General features: G+C 46.9%; 1 protein-coding gene across 21 annotated transcripts in view; it reads right to left on the reverse strand.

Annotated features, from left to right (window-relative positions):
* Positions 1 to 3,462: 3,462 nt before the first annotated feature.
* Positions 3,463 to 19,434, reverse strand: part of RNF187 (ring finger protein 187) — an 87,818-nt gene continuing 71,846 nt past the window's right edge. For 5 of the 21 annotated variants that reach the window (XM_081497869.1, XM_081497868.1, XM_081497872.1 and 2 more), the window contains 3 exons: positions 19,020 to 19,116; positions 18,596 to 18,817; positions 3,463 to 3,510 (listed from right to left, as the gene is read on the reverse strand). In XM_081497869.1, the coding sequence (XP_081353995.1) occupies positions 3,481 to 3,510; positions 18,596 to 18,817; positions 19,020 to 19,076 (309 nt within the window). In that variant the 5' untranslated portion in view covers positions 19,077 to 19,116 and the 3' untranslated portion in view covers positions 3,463 to 3,480. Of the gene's footprint in view, positions 3,511 to 5,665; positions 10,675 to 16,288; positions 16,487 to 17,678; positions 18,011 to 18,595; positions 18,818 to 19,019; positions 19,117 to 19,434 lie in introns of those variants that run through there. The other 16 variants (XM_081497865.1, XM_081497866.1, XM_081497867.1 and 13 more) reach the window with 9 other exon arrangements.

A 19,434-nucleotide genomic window follows, 5' to 3' on the forward strand; every position in this document is an offset into this window, starting at 1 on the left:
CATGCTTACATGATAAAGCCTCCATTAAGGTCTCAATAGTAGAGGGTTGGGGAGCTTCTGGATTGGTGAACACATCCACTTGCCCGGAGGGTGGTGCACCCCAACTCTATGGGGACAGAAGCTCCGGTGCTTAGGATCCTTCGGATATTGCCCCATATACCTCTTCATCAGTATCCTCTACCACATCTTTATTATACAATAAAAAGGTAAATATAAGTGTTTTCTGAGTTCTGTAAGCTGTTCTAGCAAATGTTTGAATGGGAACCTCTGATTTGCAGGCAAGTCAGACAGAAGTTGTGGGTAACATGGGGCCTTGCTATTTGTGAATGGCATCTAAAGTAGGAGCAGTCTTGTGAGACTGTACCCCTCACTTGTGTGGTCTGCACCAACTCCAGTTAGTGTCAGAATTGAATTTTAGGACACCCTGCTGGTGTCACAGACAATCACCTGGTGTGGGTAAAGCCCTCACATATCTGGTGTCAGAAATGTTGAGTGTGGTATTCGTGGAGAATAAAGAGAAACACACAGGAAGTGCTTTGCCCCACTCACCAGCCATTCTTTTATGCTCATTTTCTGGAGCTCTGAATCAATCCTGTGCATCAGGGTGCCTAGGGAATGGCTCACCATTCTGTGAGCACTGTGTTTAGACGATTTGCTGTGTCACTGTGCACTTTTCCTCTCATTTCATCCTCATGGCTACCTGGTAGGCTTGATGAGTAGAAGTTAGTGAAACCCTCTCTGATTGGGGACATACCAACATTCAGTCTGCAATATTGTAGACTAAATGTATGTCCCCAAAAATCGTATGTTGAAATACTAATCCTCAGTGTGATGGTGTTTTGTGAGAAGTGATTACGTCATGGGGTGGAACCCTCATGAATGGGATTAGTTCCCTTGTTAAAGAGCACATCACCAAGCTTTCTAACCCTCTCCAGGAGAACACAGCCAATAGATGGCCATGAAGGGAACTGGCCTCTCTCTAAAACCTAATCTGCCAGCATGTTGACACTGGCTCCATAACTGTGAGAAGTAAGTATCTATTATTTATAAGCTGCAGCTTGTGGCATTTATGTTATAGCAGCCCAGGTGCACTATGACAATACATATATATGTATTTCTCATTCCCTATATATGTAGATTGTATCTCTATTTACATATATAAATATTTTATAGTATTCTCAACATGTATTTTATATGTAAGTTATCTCTATATAAATTATACATATATATAATATGTAAGTTATCTCTATAAATTATATACATATATATATAATCTCTCTACATATAGATATATAAATTCTATGTACATATACATATATAACTTCTCTCTATATAGATTTTCCCTCTCTCTCTCTCTCTATATATATATATATATATGTATAAATTCTCTCTATCAGTTCAGTTCGACTTTTTGCAACCCCATGGACTGCAGCACCCCAGGCTTCCCTGTCCATCACCAACTCCTGGAGCTTGCTCAAACTCATGTCCATCGAGTCAGTGATGCCATCCAACTGTCGTCCCCTTCTTCTCCTGCCTTCAATCTTTCCCAGCATCAAGGTCTTTTCCAATGAGTCAGTTCTTCACATCAGGTGGCCAAAATATTAGAGCTTCAGCTTCAGCATCAGTCCTTCCAATGAATATTCAGGACTGATTTCCTTTAGGATTGACTGGTTTGATCTCCTTGCAGTCCAAGGGACTCTCAAGAGTCTTCTCCAACACCACAGTTCAAAAGCATCAGTTCTTCGGCACTCAGCTTTCTTTATTCTCTCTATGCATATGTCTAAATATAAATTCCCTGTATATATATTTAAAAATTCCCTCTCTATATAAATTATATATATATAATTTCTATATATATAAAAATTCTATCTATATATACAAATTCTCTATACATTCTATATATAAATTATATATAGATATATAAATTATATATGTATAAATTCTTTCTCTGTCCATATACCTATATGTGTTTGTATGTATTATATATATGTAATCTAGTGGGAATTTCAAGAGAAATCTGCCTTGTTCATGATTAAGCTGAACAGGCTGATTCTCGTGTATCCAAACATACAAGGGGCTTTCTGCCAATGTCCTGAGCTGCATCTGCCCTCTCTTTTGCAGGCAGATCAGGGTAGCTTACTCCCTAGAAGGCAGGACACTTAAGGCCAGTTGCCTACAAGTCCTTAAAGATGGTGAGGGCCTTGAGTGAGCAGCCGCCTAAGGGATTCCTGTCCCCACGGGCATCAGATGGGAGGAACTGTTTCCCAAGCAGACACGGGGATCTCCTTCCCAAGCAGACACTGGCTTCTTTGTGAGCCAGAAGGAAGCAAATTTCTCTTCATACAAATCCACAGTACATTTCCATTACTGTATGGGCGGAAGGAATCTAGGGCTCCCCAAATGACCTAGCAAGTAGGTTTAATTGTTTTATCTCAGATTTAATGAAAACACCACATGAGGACACTCAGTGTCTGAGACCAAATCAAACCTGAATTTCTCCTGATTAGGATGAAGTCAGAATAGGGTAAATACCACCACCTGGAGAATGCAAGTGGAACACTGAGCCGTTTGCAGCACTCATTCTAACTGCTTAACAGTCTTGCATGTAACCATCAGGGTCACACTTGTACAGATAGAGAACCCAAGAAAGCCAGGCTTCATGACAGTCTAGCTCAGAGACAAAACAATTGACCTCAAATCTACCTACTTTGACCCTGAGCATCCACCCACCACTGGCCACGCTGCTCCACGTAATCTCAAAATGGGTTCTGGGACTTATGCAAATACATAAGTGGTATGAGATGAAGCTCCAATCCCTTAAGTGAGATGTTTTCAGGCAGCACTTTCCTCATACAAATATATATATCTCAATTCTTTTTCTATCCTATGCATTCTCAGTAAGAGAAATGTATCCCTCTCATGGGGGCAAAAATTGATCTTTGGGGCTGAAATCAGATACACAGTGGTTTGTGGCCCTCCAAAGGCCCAGCACATAAACAGATACCCAGTGTATCTTTGGTGTGATATGGCGTATTTCACAGCGATGGGAGCAGTTAGAAAACATAATGCCTAAAAAGTCTTAGAGGGACAAAATGATATAAAGGCTGAGAAGAAGTGAAGTGAAAGTCGCTCAGTCGAGTCCGACCCCGTGGACTATACAGTTCATGGAATTCTCCAGGCCAGAATACTGGACTGGGTTGACCTTTCCCTTCTCCAGGGTATCTTCCCAACCCAGGGATCGAACCCAGGGCTCGCACATTGAGGGCAGATTCTTTACCAGCTGAGCCACAAGGGAAGCCCAAAGGCTGAGAAGCACCACTTTATACTATTACTTCTTTTCCCCTTTGGTCTAAGCTGGAATGCAGTGTTTCTCAGGGTGGATTACAGGGACCAAGGAGCATGTATAAGGCAATTTAGAACCTATGTCTCACCACAGACCTACAAGATCAGTTCCACGGGAAGGAGCAGGAATTTTCATTTTTAATAAGTTCTTGTATCAGTCAGCTTGGGCTGCAAAACAAAAGCAAAGATTGAGTGGTTTAAACAATGCATTTATTCTCTCACAGTTCTGGAGGCTAGAAGTCGAGTCAAGCTGTGGGAAGGCAGGTTTTTCCTAAGGCCTCTTTCCTTGGCTTATAGATGGCCATCTTCTCCTTGTGTCCTCAGATAGTTGTCCCTCTGCCAGTATTTGTGTTCTAATCTCCTCTTACTATAAGAATGGGAGTCATATTGGATTAGGGCTCATTTCACCTTCATCACCTCTTTAAGTCTCCATATCGAAATACAGTCATATTCTGAGCTCCTAGGGACTGGGGCTTCAACATATGGATTGGGAGGAACACAATCAACCAGTAACAAATCTCAGGATGTTTCTCACGCACTGAAAGTTTAAGACCTGCTCTGAGGGGTGAGGAGAAACATACTGCCATCACCCACCAGGATGAGCATATGGGGTCACTTGTTCACTCATCAGTGTTTATTGACACCCCCTCCCAAATGTGGAATACAGAGGAATGAATGAATTATAAAAATGAAACCTGGACTTGGAACACCCTCAATGAGCCTATGATATCAGAGAATGAGGGCGATCCCAGTAACAGGAGGTGTGTCTCAGAGCCAGGGCTGGAGGTCCCTTTGTCCAGAATGCTCCGTCAGGGAAGGCACAACCTTGTAGACCTGATGGCTGCCATATTTACGGTGGGGACTGCTACTCATCATTAATCAGCTTTCTCTATCCAAGCATGGTCCCCATGGTATTTACTAAGAGTATAAGTTTCCTAGGGTTTCCCTGGTAGCTCAGCTGATAAAGAATCCACCTGCAGTGCAGGAGACTTCAGTTCAATTCCTGGGTCTAGAAGATTCCTTGGAGAAGGGATAGGCTACCCACTCCAGTATCTTGGGCTTTCCTGGTGGTTCAGATGGTAAAGAATCCACCTGAAATGTGGGAGACCTGGGTTTGATCCCTGGGTTAGGAAGATCCCTTGGAGGCAGGGCATGGCAACCCACTCCAGTATTCTTGCCTGGAGAATCCCATGGACAGAAGAGCCTGGTGGGCTACAGTCCATGGGGTCACAAAGAATCAGACATGACTGAGTGACTAAGCACAGCACAACACATAGGGTTCCTAAGGTTTGATTTGGGGGCACTGTGTATACAAAGTCAAAGCCAGGGAAAAGCATTTCAGATGGAAGGAATAGAAGAAACAGATACACAGGACCATAGTAGCTATCCATAGTAGCTGTATGTGTCAGCATTGCCTTGGTCTCCTAATCTGTAAAATGGGAGTGTTAGGTACATATACCCTCCTCAAAAGATAATCAAGAGGCTTGGTATCAACACCCCCATTTTGTGGGTTGAATGGTGACTCCCCAAAATGACATCCATGAATCTGGGAAGATGACTTCATTTGGAAGAAGAATCTTTGCAGATATGATTAGATGAGGATCTTGAAATGAGATAGCCTTGGATTAGGGTGGGCCCTGAATCCAATGACAAATGTCCTTATAAGAAAAAAGAGGAGACTCATGGAGACAGTCATGTGATGACAGAAGCAGAGTTACAGGTGACTTGGCCACAAGCCTGAGAATACCAGGGCTATCATAGAGTCAGGAAGGATCAAGAGTCAGGAAGAATCCTCCCCTGCAACTCTGAGGGAGCACTGTCTCTCTCTCCCTGACATGCTCTGTCTCAATCTCCTTCCTGTCCTGTTGAACCACATGTTGCTTCCGGAACATAAGCCAGTAAAACCAACTGCAGAATGAGTTGAGACTGAGTGTTCTGGACCTCCCGAAGGGTCTCTCCTTGCCCACTTCCTTGAAGCAGAATTTCCCAGACATAGATGGTAGCTCATTAGTGGCTTCTCAAATCCATATAGTGGATAATGATCAACATTTTTCTAAATGGAATAGGAAACAAGATGTTTCAAACATAGAACGAGGTGAACTTTTCATGCATGGAATGGACCATAGTAGCTTTCTCCATTTGGGCCAGCTCTGCAGGCCTGCCTAGTCCTAGGCTCAGAGAAGATGTGGTGATGCTTCCATCATGATCCCCATTCCCACCACACTGTGTCCACAGCGCCCCTGGGAACCACCTGCATACACTTCAGAATCAGCTTCCCATCAAGCCCAACCCAAAATGTGGGTCATGGAGAAGAACCTTGAAATGCATCTTGTGGCAAAATTCATTGTGCCACCTTTATTTTATTGAAGTAAAATATACACAACATTTACTATTTTAACCATTTTTAAGTATACAATTCTGCAGCATTAAGTACATTCACATTGTTGTACAACTATCACTCCATCTATCCCCAGAATGTTTTTATCTTCCCAAACTGAAACTCTATACCTATTTAAAAATGACTCCTCCTTCCCTGAGCCCCTAGGATCTTTCTGTGTTTATGGCTTTGACTGCTCTAGGGGCCTTATTCATACATGTCGAATCATACAGTATTTGTCCTTTTGTGATTGGCTTATTTGACTTAATATATTGTTCTCAAGGTTCACCTGGTTTGTAGAATGTATCAAAATTTCCTTCCTTTTCAAGAATGAATAACATTCCACTGTGTGAAAAATCCTGGGCCTCCTCCTTATCCAAATCAACTCTACTAAGTTATGGCCAGGTGCTGTGGGAGACCACTGCTCAGGTCAGCAAGGGAACAGGCGCATCCACGAATGAACTTCAATGGATGCAAGGTTCAGGCGCCTCCAAGGTCCAAGCATATGTGAAGGACAAACCAAGTGCCAAGCAGGGAATGACATAGGGACTCTCAATGCCTATCAGCCTATAGGTTATTAGGGAGGGGAGAGTGACAGGAGAAGGGTATGTGTAGTGGCCACTCCCACAACAGAGAAGACCACAAGAACCTGGAGCCGGGGATCCCTGAGCAACTATGGGGAGGAGTTTGTGGCGTGGTATGGTGGAGAAAGTGCTGGGAGGGTGACCCAGAAAGGCCTTTGAAGGTTCTCTTGAAGCAGCAAGACACTGTGGAAGGGCTAGTGGGGAGTGGCCCTATGGAGAAAGGAACAGGAGAGAGGGGCAAGTGACTATTCTAGGGGTCCAGGGAGAAGGGATGCAGGCCCCAGCTGCGTCTATAGGAGGGCAGAATCATGATATAATTCATGCAGTAGAACTTTTATGTTAGTTTTAAATTTTTTTCCTAAAAGAGCACACAAAATTTGCAAAGAGGAGTATAACATTATAAGAGCTATATGTTGGGTCTCTGACCCTCAGTTTTTAACACAGAGCTCCTAAAACCCTGAGACTTTCCTGTGATGAAAAGGGTAAAGGTGTTAATGAGGTGACTTTTGGAAAGCACCAGAGGATTGAGTCTGGTTGTCAGACTCAATGGCAACCATGCTTATTAGAGGGTTGGAACTTTTAGCTGCACCCCTTGACTTTCAGGGGCTCCCCTGGTGGCTCAACAGGTAAAGAATCTGCCTGCAATGTGGGAGACCTTGGTAAGGGAAAGGCTACCCACTCCAGTACTCTGGCCTGGAGAATTCCATGGACTGTATAGTCCATGGGGTCACAAAGTGCTGGACACAACTGAGGGACTTTCACTTCACTTGACTTTCAGTCAGGGGAGAGGGGCTAGAGATAGAATCAATCACCAATGGTCAATGATTTAATCAATCATGCCTATGTAATGAAGCCTTCATAAAAAACCAAAAAGACAGGGTTCAGACAGTTTCTAGGATGGTGATGTCAACAAAAAATAATCAACTTTATTTAAGCCAATCTAAGGATTATAACGTGGAAGCCAGTCTCTCAGAAATTCCATCAAAGCACAGTTTTTGAGATAAGTTTATATGTTAAATGACATAAAGACAGTTTACACAATCCAGATCTGCAGATACAAAGCAAGAAGTGGGTCACTGTGATCCCTTATGAGGTTAAGAAGGAATGCTATCTTCTAAAGAGGTAGAGTTAATGCAGGTGCATAATACACACTGAATGAGGAGGAGGCCCAAAGGGGCAGAAAACAAATTTTACGTGTAAATTTTTCTTGTCTTTCATAAAATATGCATTTTATTCCATCAGTGAACACACATCCACATGCCATGCCAGAGGGGGGTACACTGCAAATTCTACGGGGACAGAAGTTCCTGTACTCAGGATACTTCCAAAGTTCAGAACAGCCGAGTGTTTCCTAGAGCCAGGCTTATTCGCAGACCTAAGGGATTCCCCGGGAAATGACTGGTGTTTGGACAGGCATGCAAAGTTGACATAGTGCAGACAGCTCAGGTTGAAGAAGGCAGAAAGCTGAGGCCTGAAAGCTACCCTCCCTGTTAATGAGAACACAACTGAACAGAACGATAATCATTGTCTGAGACCCTCAGGGTCATGTTGTTAAGCTCTGGGTTTTCTGTCCAGTGCTCTCCCTTTTGAGCAATTTGAGCCTCTCGGAACATCTCCAGGAAAGAAAGGGTTATTGAGTTCCAACCTTCCAATGTAACTTGGTCTTGAGAGGGGAGTGGAGTGTGACTGCTCCTTCTGGGGTGATGAAAATGTTTTGGAATTAGAGGTGGCGGTTGCACAACATTGTGAATGTGCTAAATGCCACTGAATTGTTCCCTTTTAAATGGCTAACTTTATGTTATGTGAATTAGACCTAATATACACACACAAACGGTACAGCAATCCCATGCTCCAGAGCTCAGCTTGCAGACAATACAGGATAGCCAACTGATCATGAATCTTCAAGTCCAGGAACTCTGTTTTTTTTTTAAAGCCCCCTTTTCCATGGGCTGGTGAATTCCCGTGTTCCTAGATTTCTTATCTAATTCCCAGCACTGGCAAGCAAGCACCTACAAACTTCTCAGGCTCTGTCCAAATTCAGAATCAGCCAACACTTATCCCAAGTGAGAAGATTTGGGAAGAGCTCAGACACTTGTGTAACCAGGGACTGGAAGTCAGCAGTACAGAGGAAGGTTGCCTGGATAGTAGTGTCTGCATCCTAGTAGAAACAGTTGTGGTCCTTCTGCACAAAAGATCATCCTGTTAGTTCACGCATTTTCTGTCTTTACTTTTCTCTCCCCTTGCTTTGCCTCCCATATCCCAACAGGGCACACGGACTCCACAGGCAGTACTGGGCCATAACTCCAGGAGACTGGATTGGTCTCACCTTTTAGGTCTTTGTCTCAGACTTCCTTCAGGCCACAGCCACTTTGAAGGACCAGTAGCTTTGCCTACTTAGGGTTCTTAGTTGTATAATTTAGATGTCAATGGAGAAAAGAAGGCAAGTGAGTGAAAGGGGATGGAAAAGTTTTCCTTAGATTTGAATATTTTATGCTGTTTGATGATGAGTTGTGAATAAATATGACAGGTAAGGAGGGTGAGGTAAGTGTAGTGAACAGCAGGAAACTTAGCAAAGCCTGTGTGTTCAGGTTCTTGTCAGAGTCCCTTTATTCTCAGAGATAAGGATTCTCCTTTCCTTTGGGTATTGGGAGGGTATGTTTCAAGTAGGGCCTATGGGAGAAGGGGAAGTAGGGGGAGATCAGAGTAACCTTCCTGTTTCTGCCATTTTCTCAAAGCCCTTCAGCTTAAAATATTCAATATGTCAAGGTGCTATGATCAGCTGTAGCATATCCTGAACCCCATCACAAGCTAACAGAAAGTTTTATGTTCTAGATGGAGTCACTGAAAAAAAAACTGCAGTAAAGGTCTGTGTGAAGCAGTAGGAGGGTAGACCGCAGACTGAGTCTGGCACTGAGCCAATTTCTTTCCCAGGGATGACTTCTGCCCAGGAGTACCAGGCCTGCTGCAAACCAGAGGGCCCTAAGCCATCTTGGGCTGCGTCCCCAGAGAAACCTGTTCTATATCCCATGTCCATATGTGCCTCCAATCCCATGCAGCATTCTTGTCGAGGACTAAGGCACAAAATGAGCTCCAACAGCCAAGGCCCAAAGTGCTTGCTGTGGCCGACGGTGATACACACTTTTCCTACTTAAGGGTGAGGGACATTGCCAGCTGGTGCACCAATCTTTCAGCTACACAGAGGCTAGGAAAGAGGAAGTGATATATCACAGCTCTTCTCCTGGCCATGTGAGTGGCTTTGAGAAGAAACTTTGGTGTCACAGGGCCCTTTGGTGTTGCAGCAGCACGGCCTGGATACTGGAAGCAATACTGTGCTGATACTGTGCTGCCCGATGACCATGTGGCTTTAGCAGCTTGTTGAGCTCCTCACCTCTGTGGAAGGCCAACAGCAGGTGGTGTGTGCCGCCCCTCCCTACTTTGACAACCAGACTTCTCTAGGAGTGCCGCTGGCCAATAGGTTTCATACTTGGAGAGTATGCCGCTGCTGCAACCGCCAATAGGATAAAAGCGCTCTGCAACCTTGTAGCCCCACTGGCTCCTCCACTACAAGCCCTATGGCTTGTCCAATCAGACAAGACCTAAAAGTCACTTCATTTGCATACGGCCTAAGAGATAAGCCGCGGAGTCAGTTTGTGTACGCCCTTCCCTATCGATCTTTGCGTCCCCAGGGCCCAGGCAACCTGGTTGTTTCTGCCGGCTGGAAGGAGGTGGGATGGGCGTTTTGCTCGGCTACACTCCTCAGATCCCTATTCAGTCTCCGGTTTCCTCCAATGCTGTTGGCCCCAAGGGGACAGATGACCGTGCCTGGGAGGCCTGAGAGGGGCCTTCCAGGAGCCGCAGAAACTCCGAGCCCAAGACCAACTGGTCTTGCCACAGAATGTCGCGCCAGACCCCAGGAAGTGGGCGGGACGGGCAGGTGGCTAGTTCTCCGCAGAAGCGCGGGCAGCCATGAGCTCAACGTAGCCCCGGGTAGAGGTGCGGGGGAAGCCTTTGCAGACCTGCTCTATCTCCGGAGACAGAGGCTGGTGTTCAGCAACCTAACCATGAGGATAAAATCTTTAAAATTAACAAGGAGTCTGAGGCAAAAGTAACCAGGAGAGTTTGCTTGTGCGGATGAACAGACTTCTCCACACTGAATGAATTCAGTGGTTGATCCAAGATGTGGGATTGAGAAATGTTACACGATAATCTTGTACTCTTGACAAATAGGAGACATGAGGAGTCTGTATGTATATGACCAATTTTTTAGGTGTTTGACTTCTCAGACCTGCCTATTCTTTTTCACAAAACGTGAGCAACTTCTGTTGGCTGCCTTTTCTGTAGACTCCTTTCCTCCTTAATTGATGCCATCACCTGTGAAAATTTAATTCTGACTGATTATTTGATCATTTGCTGTATTCATGACAATGTTTAACACACATTTCATTTCTAAAATAAAGTTTTATAAATATTTGAAAGATTCATCAAGTAGAAGTGACTCACTAGCACATACTTCTTCAGGAATGAAAGTTTAATAACTCCAAGAGTCCAAAAGGTTATTTTTAAAAACAAAAAGACTGGGAGGCCTTGGGCGCTCCAGCTGCCAACAGTGAGCTAGCTGTCGGCGTGTGGCCGGCCGGCCCACTGCTATGTCAGTGTTATGATGCCATCTCCTACCAACCTGGCTACTGGAATTCCCAGTAGCAAAGTGAAATACTCAAGACCCTCTAGTACAGATGATAGCTACATTGACCTTCAGGGAGAAACTTAACTACTAAAGCCAGCAGATTGTGGGATTCTTCTTTCCTGATGTAACGAGATCCCATTTATTAAAGGTATTCTTTGTGGCAAACATTTAAGAAAAGCCCTCCTAAGATCCCATATAAGGCCATTGCGCTTGCTACAGTGCTGTTTTTGATTGGAGCCTTTCTCATTATCATAGGCTCCCTCCTGTTGGCAGGCTGTATCACAAAGGGCGGGTGGGCGGTGGGGTGCAGACCGGCAGATGTTTAACAAAACAGTGGTCAGATTTTACAGGCCCATCCTAAAAGATGTTAACTAAGCTCACAAGTAACTGTCATGAGGGCATTCTCTTATTTTTCATTTCCTGGCCCTGGCAAAAGCTCCTGACAAGTTTTTCCACATGAATATACATCATAGCAGTATTAATTGTATGGGAAAAGTGGGAGGTTATTCTGTAGTGGAAAGTGTTCTGCCACCACCCTTTTTAGAGTTGAGCATTCTTTTAAATAGTCCTCACGGTCAATATGTTCTTGTGGCAAATGGAAGAATATGTCAGATTTCTTATTACTATTTATTTTGGAAATATTCAAGTGTCTTGTCCCCATACTCTTAACTCCGTGTTCTAGTGGAAGACCTTGCCAAAATCAAGTATCAGTGTGGTGCATCTATAGTATTTCCTACTTGCTTTCTTATTAACAACTAGGAATTTTTTAAACCTGAGCAAAATTTCAAAGTGTAAACACTTTTCTCTGCTCACCCACCCTTGGCCAGCTCTGACCTGGCTCACTGATAGGCTGCCCAGCATATAATTTGGATCATTCTGTCCTGTGTGGATCAAGATGTTCTCTATATCATACCCTTGCAGACTAGACTTTTGGCTGTTTCCTAAGGAAAAAATATAGGCAAATGGTTATTATTTAGAGTTTATAACACTGTTGTTAGCCCCTTGTATTATGATGTTGTTAGAGGAAGCACACTGACTGAAACCACCCACCCTGGCCAGGCTCTCTAGTAACCATTCACATGAGTTGTTTTACGACAGGAGGTCCTGGTAAGGAATACAGAACTAATAAGCCACCAACTGGAAGAGTTCAGGAAAGGTCAAAAGGAGACACTCCGTATCTGTCCATCTCCCAGAATCCCTCTCGCTAGCATCCATCTTGCCTGAGCGATGCATGCACCACCAGGAAGGACTCTGAGTCAGAATGATTGGCCAAAGACAACCCGGAAACTAATACCATCACCATAAAACCTGAGACTGCCAGCCACATAGCAGAGCAGTTCTCCTGGGCTCCCGTACCCTGCTGCTCTCTGCCCGGGTGCCTTCTTCCAATAAAGTTTCTTGCTTTGTCAGCACATGTCTCCTCGGACAAATCTTTTCCAAGTATTAGACAAGAGCCCGCTCTTGGGGCCCTGGAGGGGGGGGCCCCCCCTTCCTACAACAATGTCATTCTGCTGAAGATTTTAAGAATTGGCCTGGATCTCTAGAGGACTTAACTGCCTTAGCTTGATCTGCCTCTTAGCTTGCAAAAAGTGACTTTATTCAAAAGAAATTACAATGTCAAAATCTAAAAAGAAAAAAGACTTAAGGATCTTTATCTTATCTTCAAATTGATCAAGATCCTGTTAGGAAATGCAGCACCTCAGGTTTGTACCACCTGACTTGGCAAAGACTAGGGGTGCCTCAACTGTCAGCCACCTTGTGGCCTTTATCTCCTTCCAGGCCCTGAGGCAGTCCTTGAACCCCAGGTGAGAACAGCTGACTCCACTCCTCCCACACCTGAGGGTGAATGAAGCCCAGACATCCAGGGCACAGGGCTTTGAAGCTGCCATCGCTGGGGCTCAGCAGAGAAGCAGGTAAAAAGAAATGAAGACACTCCAAGGTGAGAGGGCACAGCCTCCCCAAAGAGTCAAAATGAGAATATGGGGGAAGGTCACCTGAAATCTGAGTGAGGTAGACGGCCAGACACACCCACTGAGTCTGTAAGATTAAACCGGAGTGCTTGCACATTAAAGTCTTCTTTGGTCACTTACTGCAAGGGCCCCAACTTTTTCCAGCATGCATACCACCTTAATGTTCCAAAACTTCTAAGGCTCCTTTCACACACCTAGACACCCAGATTTGATAGGAAGCTAGTTACAGAACTAGCTTGCCACTACAGAATCCCAAAAGTGACTTGAAATACTCCGGAACCCAACTTCCTTTCCTAGCATGAAGGCCCGAGTTGAGTGCCCTCAGGATGACCAAAGAATCTCCCCTTTTCATTTTCCATCCCAGTCCTGTGTGTCACCTTGGTTCTTTACCTTTTGCTTGTTGCTATTCCTCATTCCATCGGAAACTACCCTAATGGATTCCATTTACCAGCTTGAAGTATTCTTCCAACCAGGAAGTGTTCTCTGTGCACACGTTAAATGCTGTTTTATACTTCACTTTGTTTGCAGCACGCTGCCACAGTCACAGGCCATAAGCTCCACTATGTGCCCAGCAGCTCTGTATCTCTTTATCTCAGGGCTTTAGCATCCTTTATAGCCTCCAAACCCCGTCTGACCTTCCACGTCCCCCACTGAGGGGCACTGGTGCTCATCCTGCCTACCCCAAGACAATGATGCAGAGGATACCTAAGTGTGCGTCTCCCCGTGGGCCTGGAGAAGACTAAAGAACACCTGGGAGTGGGTCACTGGGTCTAGGGTCACTGTGCCCTAAACCTGATGACAGCTGGCAGCAGTGCTGAAGAACTCAGCAGCAGTACAGGCAACAAAACATAGTAGCTTTCCCATCTCCATTAACCTGACTGTGTGTCATTACGCTTGTGGGCATGTGATTTCTCTGCTACAAAAACTAAGGACTCCTCCTGGGTTGCCGCACTTGCTTGTCCACATCTCTGCTGTGTTTTAACTCCAGGCAATTTTGGCTCTTCATGAATTTGCAGGAACTCCCTGCAGTTTTGGTACAAACCGTGTTGGTCTGGACACTGCAAACATCTACTTCTCCTGTCTATATTGACTCTGGCCATGGGACACTTGGTTGAACGGAGGAGGCATATTTATGAGACCAACCAGCTCACCTGAGGAAACCATTTCCAGCGCCAGATGGTCCCCAGCCTGTCCATTGCTGGCAGAAAAGCAATGGCAGCATTCTCGTCAAACCACTGTGGGTAGTTCCTGTGTTCCTTGACCCACTCCCCCATGGCAGGACAGAGTGAGGAGGGCATCCTACCAACAATGGCAACAATGGCATCAATCCATTGGTCTGCACAGAGCTCTGCCCCTATGCAGGACTGGAAGTAGCCATGACGCCTGCCCCACCCTCTCCAGCAGGTCATACCCTGGGAAAAAGCTACATCTGCATCAAGAGACTGTCAGCAGCCTAGCTTCCCTTGAGTTCTCTTGGACATGAAAATCAAGTTGGGACACCCCTGTGCCCGTCATGTGGCAGAACCAGTTCTACTGCACTGCTCCCCATGCTGGCATCCCCCAATTCCACCTTTCTGGTACCTCAGTTAACACAGACCTGGGTCACCTCCAACCTCCTGATGCTGCAAGTGATTCAGTATCCATCCTGTGCATGTTCCCTCATAGAACCATGCTGGCATCTCTTTGGCACTCCAGCCCAAGGCTGGAACTGCCAAGTCATACGGAAGCAAACACAGTGTAGTCAACCTGGAAGTTACTTCTGAGCTCTGATAGATACACCTGTGGGCCTGGGCCACATTGGTGGTCTGACCTTTTGATGTGTAGCAGGAGTTTGGGGTCCTGTAACTCCATCTCCTGTGGGGTTGCAGGATAGACCAGCCAGGCTTGAGTGTCAACATGTAGATGCAATGGACCCGATGAAGGCTACGGACACCAAGTCAGGTAGCCTACTCACATCCCGCCTGGTCACACACAGATGCTGGAGGTGACACTGTCCTGACTCCACAAGAAGACAATGCAACTGGCACTTTCCCTGATGCGTCTTTCCCCTTGGCTTGATGTTAACCTGTCTCCCCTTCTAGTGATAAACTGTCACCGTGAGCATGAGGGCCTTCAGTGAGCTCTAGGAACTTTTCTAGCAAATTACCCTGCCTGAAGAGGCACTAGTTTCCTCTAAGTTCCCGGCTGGCCTGATTCTCTTTGGTTCAGTCATTCAGTTTAACCCTCTCGGGCTGCTCTCCACAAGGGCAGCAGCTCCAGTCTGTACCCTCTTGGGGAATTCCTGACTCGGGCCTGAGGTCACCCTAACAGCTGGGGCAGCACCCCGCTGGCCTCCTACACGCAAGTCTCTCTGGATCAGAGTGCAAGTATCCCCTCTTATTTTGTCATCATCAATCTGATGAAATAATTCAACTAGGAGTGTGAAAACCACCCTCAGCATTTCCCTCTGCTCCCCTTGGACAAAGGATCCTGACACTGAAAACAGGCCACAAGTCCTAACTATCCATGACTTTCCTATTAAGCTCTAAGAATTAAAAGGAAAGGGATCTAGGTATTGAACAAATAAACAAATTTCTTTGAAATGTGCTTCCTACCGTTTGGCAGACAAAACTCTTCTTATCCACCTAGTCTGGGTTTCCCTCCACTCATGCCTCTGCACTGACCTCAGACATGCAGAGCCTGACATGGTCCTGAACCAGGCAAATGAACCTGGGTTGAGGAAAAGCCATACATTCACTGGGACCCTACTCAACCACGTCCTCGAGGGCAGGAGCATGCAAAGATCCTCCACTGTGAGGTTTCTATAAATACCATTTCAGCAGAGAATTGAAGATGAGGGGACCAGCCATGGAGACATCTGGAAAAGGAACATTATTCCACAGAGAACACAGGACCCACAGCAGAGAGGCCACTGTGACCAGTGAGCAGGGAGCAGAGGGTGAGGGCTGACTTCAGTGAGGAAATGGCAGGGGTTGGCTGTACAGTCCAGCAGACCAACACGGAGCTTTGGACATTCAGAGGAACCGCTAAGCAAGAAGTCAAATCTCACCAGAATCAAAGGCCATCTATGCTGCAGACATTCCTGGCCTGATGGATACAGGCCAGCAGCTCCCTCCTACGTCCCTGCTGCACCTCTCACTGGAGCCAGGGAAGGGGCCAGCAGCATGCCCAGTGCTACCCCTGACCTGAGGAGTCAGAATTAGGGTTATTTGGCCAAGGTCCTATAGCTTGCCAAGAAGATGAATGTGTCTCTCCTATTCAAAACCAGGCAGCTTTTTCTAGCCTTTGCTTGTCATTCTTATGTAGACATTATGTAAGAGCAAGAGAGAGGTGGCCAACGGGCTGAGAATTCTATCCACACACCGTTACAAAGAAACTACATCCATGCTGGTATCAGGACCTCCTATCTCTCCCCAGCACTGGGAACCCAGGGGCTACCACTTTTCTGGACTGCACACCAGCCCTTCATAGCACATCAGTCTTGAAGTAGTCAACTTCGAGGAAAACGGGCAGGCCTCCCAGCAGATCCCTGCAGAGGAGAAAAACAGGTAGCTGGATCTCCAGTCATGGGAAACTGGGGAAGCACCCCAATTTCACTCAGCAGAAGCAGGGGGTGGAGGACTCATCAGAGAAAAGTCCAACTCACAGAAGCCAACATGTCCAAGTGCAGACACAGTGCTTGCTTGGAGACTGGCCAGGGTATGGGGAGGATACAGATGAGGAGCGATATCAAGCCAACTGGCTAAAGCAAGCCCTCTTCAGTAGGCTCTGTGAGTGCCGGCTACCAGCCAGGCAGGCAACTCACCCCCAAGCTCACAGAAACACAAAGGCCCAGCAGTGCCAAAGGCTAGTGACTCCCAGGTCTGAGAGGGTTCATCCAGAAACGGGTCACTGATCACAAATCTGCACTTGCGGGGACAACTCATGGCTTCAACCACCACCCTAAACACCTGTCTGTGTCAATTCTCACACCCCTTGATCTTGTCACTTTATGCTACATTTTTGTCACTTGGAGGAAGCTACACAATGACACTAAATAAAGAGTTTTGCTAATTTTGTCACTTGGAGGAAGCTACACAATGACACTAAATAAAGAGTTTTGCTAAATTCATCCAGCAGAGGAAATACGAAGGGAAGTCAGAAGGACAGGGAAAATGACACACCAAGGTGAGGTCTGGGGATGGCCTGACCCTGACAATGCTCCTCCTGCCCCAGGAAAAATTCTCGTGTCAGTGAGGAGCAGACAAGGCAGATAGAGGGTGATGCTAAGACAGTTTCACGGGAAACCACTGGCATCCAAGGGATGGAAGATGGAGAAGAGAGATGAGAACAGGTTGAGGAGATACATTAAGAGGCAGAGAAGAGACACAGCCTGAAAGACATGCCAGCGAGGGGCTGCAGTGTCCCTGCACACCCCACGGTTCTCATGTTTCTGTGGACAGACCCTGAGCTGCAGTAGGTGTAGGTCTGTGCAACATACGCTGTTCAAGGACCTCAAGCAGAGGTGACAAGTCTGACCGGCCCACCATCCCCACCCAGGCACACTGAGCACTCCTTTCCCTTGACAGTCACCTCAAATTTCACTTGAACTGCTCTGCCCAATGCATGGGTGTGGGTCTGTGGGCCTGAGCGTGCATGATGGGTGGAGCAGCCCCATCATGGAACAGGTCTGCACAGCCCAAGCCTCCTGAAGATGACGACCACGGCAAATCTGATGAGACTTGGGGCAACGAAAAGAACTTTATGGAGTCAGGATACACTCGGGTTAACTTACCCCCAATACAGATCTCTACAGTGAAAGGTTTACAGCCTGGAAACATGAACACCCAGAGGAAAAGGGAACACAAACACTCTTCTGAGGAGCACTGTCATCAGCAACCCCAGAGGGGCACCTAGAGTTCGCAGTCCACATATTCACCTAGGAGAAGACACGCGGGGCTGGGGGTGTCTTGAAGGATGACAAGGGGTCCAGAAGGAGGCAGATGGAGGAGCTGCTTCAGGCCAGGGGTGGAAACAGCTTCCTCTGTCTGCTGCCTGGGCAGGCAGCACTTCACTGCACAGGAGAGAGGGAATGAGTGAGCGAGCTTCTATCCTGCAAGCCAGATGACTGCAGAATCCAGTCCCACCAGACCCTCATGTCTCTTCACCCACAATCAGCAGCCAGTTGGAGCTGAGTAACCACTACTGCCAGAGGTAAAATGGCACCTCTCAGCTCAGAGGAGGGAAGGACAGAGGCTACTGGTTCCAGGATCAGACTCAAGGGTTGCAAAGAGCCCAGAATCCCCAGGTTTAGGCAAGGCTTCAGGGCACAGAGTAAGGAGGACATTCAGGATGAGGGCACGGCAACCACCACCGTCCCCAAGATCCCTGCCTCTTCTGACCTCATGGCCAGCTCCTACCTGTTGAGCCCAAGGACAGGGTAGAGGCCCAGTGCTTCAATATTGGAATGCAAGCACCCCCTCTCCGCAATGTAGGGGGAAGCCAGAGTCTCCTGGATTACTCATTCCTGAAATTCAGCCCCAAATGGAAGCCAGGCAGTGCTGGTCTGAAGGTTTCTCTCTTGATAAGCTACCCGCTTGCCAATTCTTGAATCTGCATCCCCGCTGCCCTCCCCTGACCACCAGAACTGGGTGCCTACCTGGAGCAGCATACTGAGACCCAGGTTGCGGTGCCTCCTCTCTAGCTCCGACACAGCCTGCAGCAGAGACCTGAACCTCTCTGCTGGGTCCTCGTCCTCGTCCTCCAGGGACCCTTCTTCTTTCTCTGCTTCCTGTAGGAATCGCCCTTCTTCCTCGGCAAAGAAAGCCCGAAGCTTCTTGTAGTCAGTCAGAGCCTTCTTCCTCCGGTCCATTACATGTCCCTATAGGAGGGTGGGCAACAGGAATACCCGTGTCCTCAGGCTACCCTGAGACCCCACCCATCCACCACTGACCACTTCAAGGGAAGAGAGTTCCCTGGCCGTCTGACTGTACAGTGCTCAGCTGTGGTCCAAGGCCCTGCCAAACAGGGTCAGGGTACACATCCATGTTTCCTTGTTCACGTGGACTCGAACCCCACCCCACTTGCCTTCCACACAGCAGCAGCGGACTCAGCCTGGCCATGCAGATCCCGAGCATCATTCAGATCTTTCTTCATGATCTCCACAGACCCCTTGTTCTCCTGCAGAAAGATGCTGGTTATGGGGTGTGTGGCCACTTCTGAAAGTCCGGGGCCCACCTAAGCCCAGTCCAGACGGCCATCACACCACTAGAATCCCGTCAGGCAGTCCAGAGGCCCCAGTTCATGATCTTAGCCCATCAAACACCTCAAAACTCTGCAGGCTGCAGAGGGGGGAGCTTAGTGACCCACTATGCTCTCTATAGTCTGAGAGAAATAGTTGTGCTAAGAATCCAACAGGGTGACTACACAAGACTACTCATTGAGGACCCTAGTGTTACCGTCTCCAGCAGAAGGACGGTGCGTGGCCCCTTTAGGATG

This window comes from Giraffa tippelskirchi, chromosome 6 (genome assembly GCF_054371585.1).
Source record: "Giraffa tippelskirchi isolate mGirTip1 chromosome 6, T2T-mGirTip1v1.2.pri, whole genome shotgun sequence".
Lineage (NCBI taxonomy): Eukaryota > Metazoa > Chordata > Mammalia > Artiodactyla > Giraffidae > Giraffa > Giraffa tippelskirchi.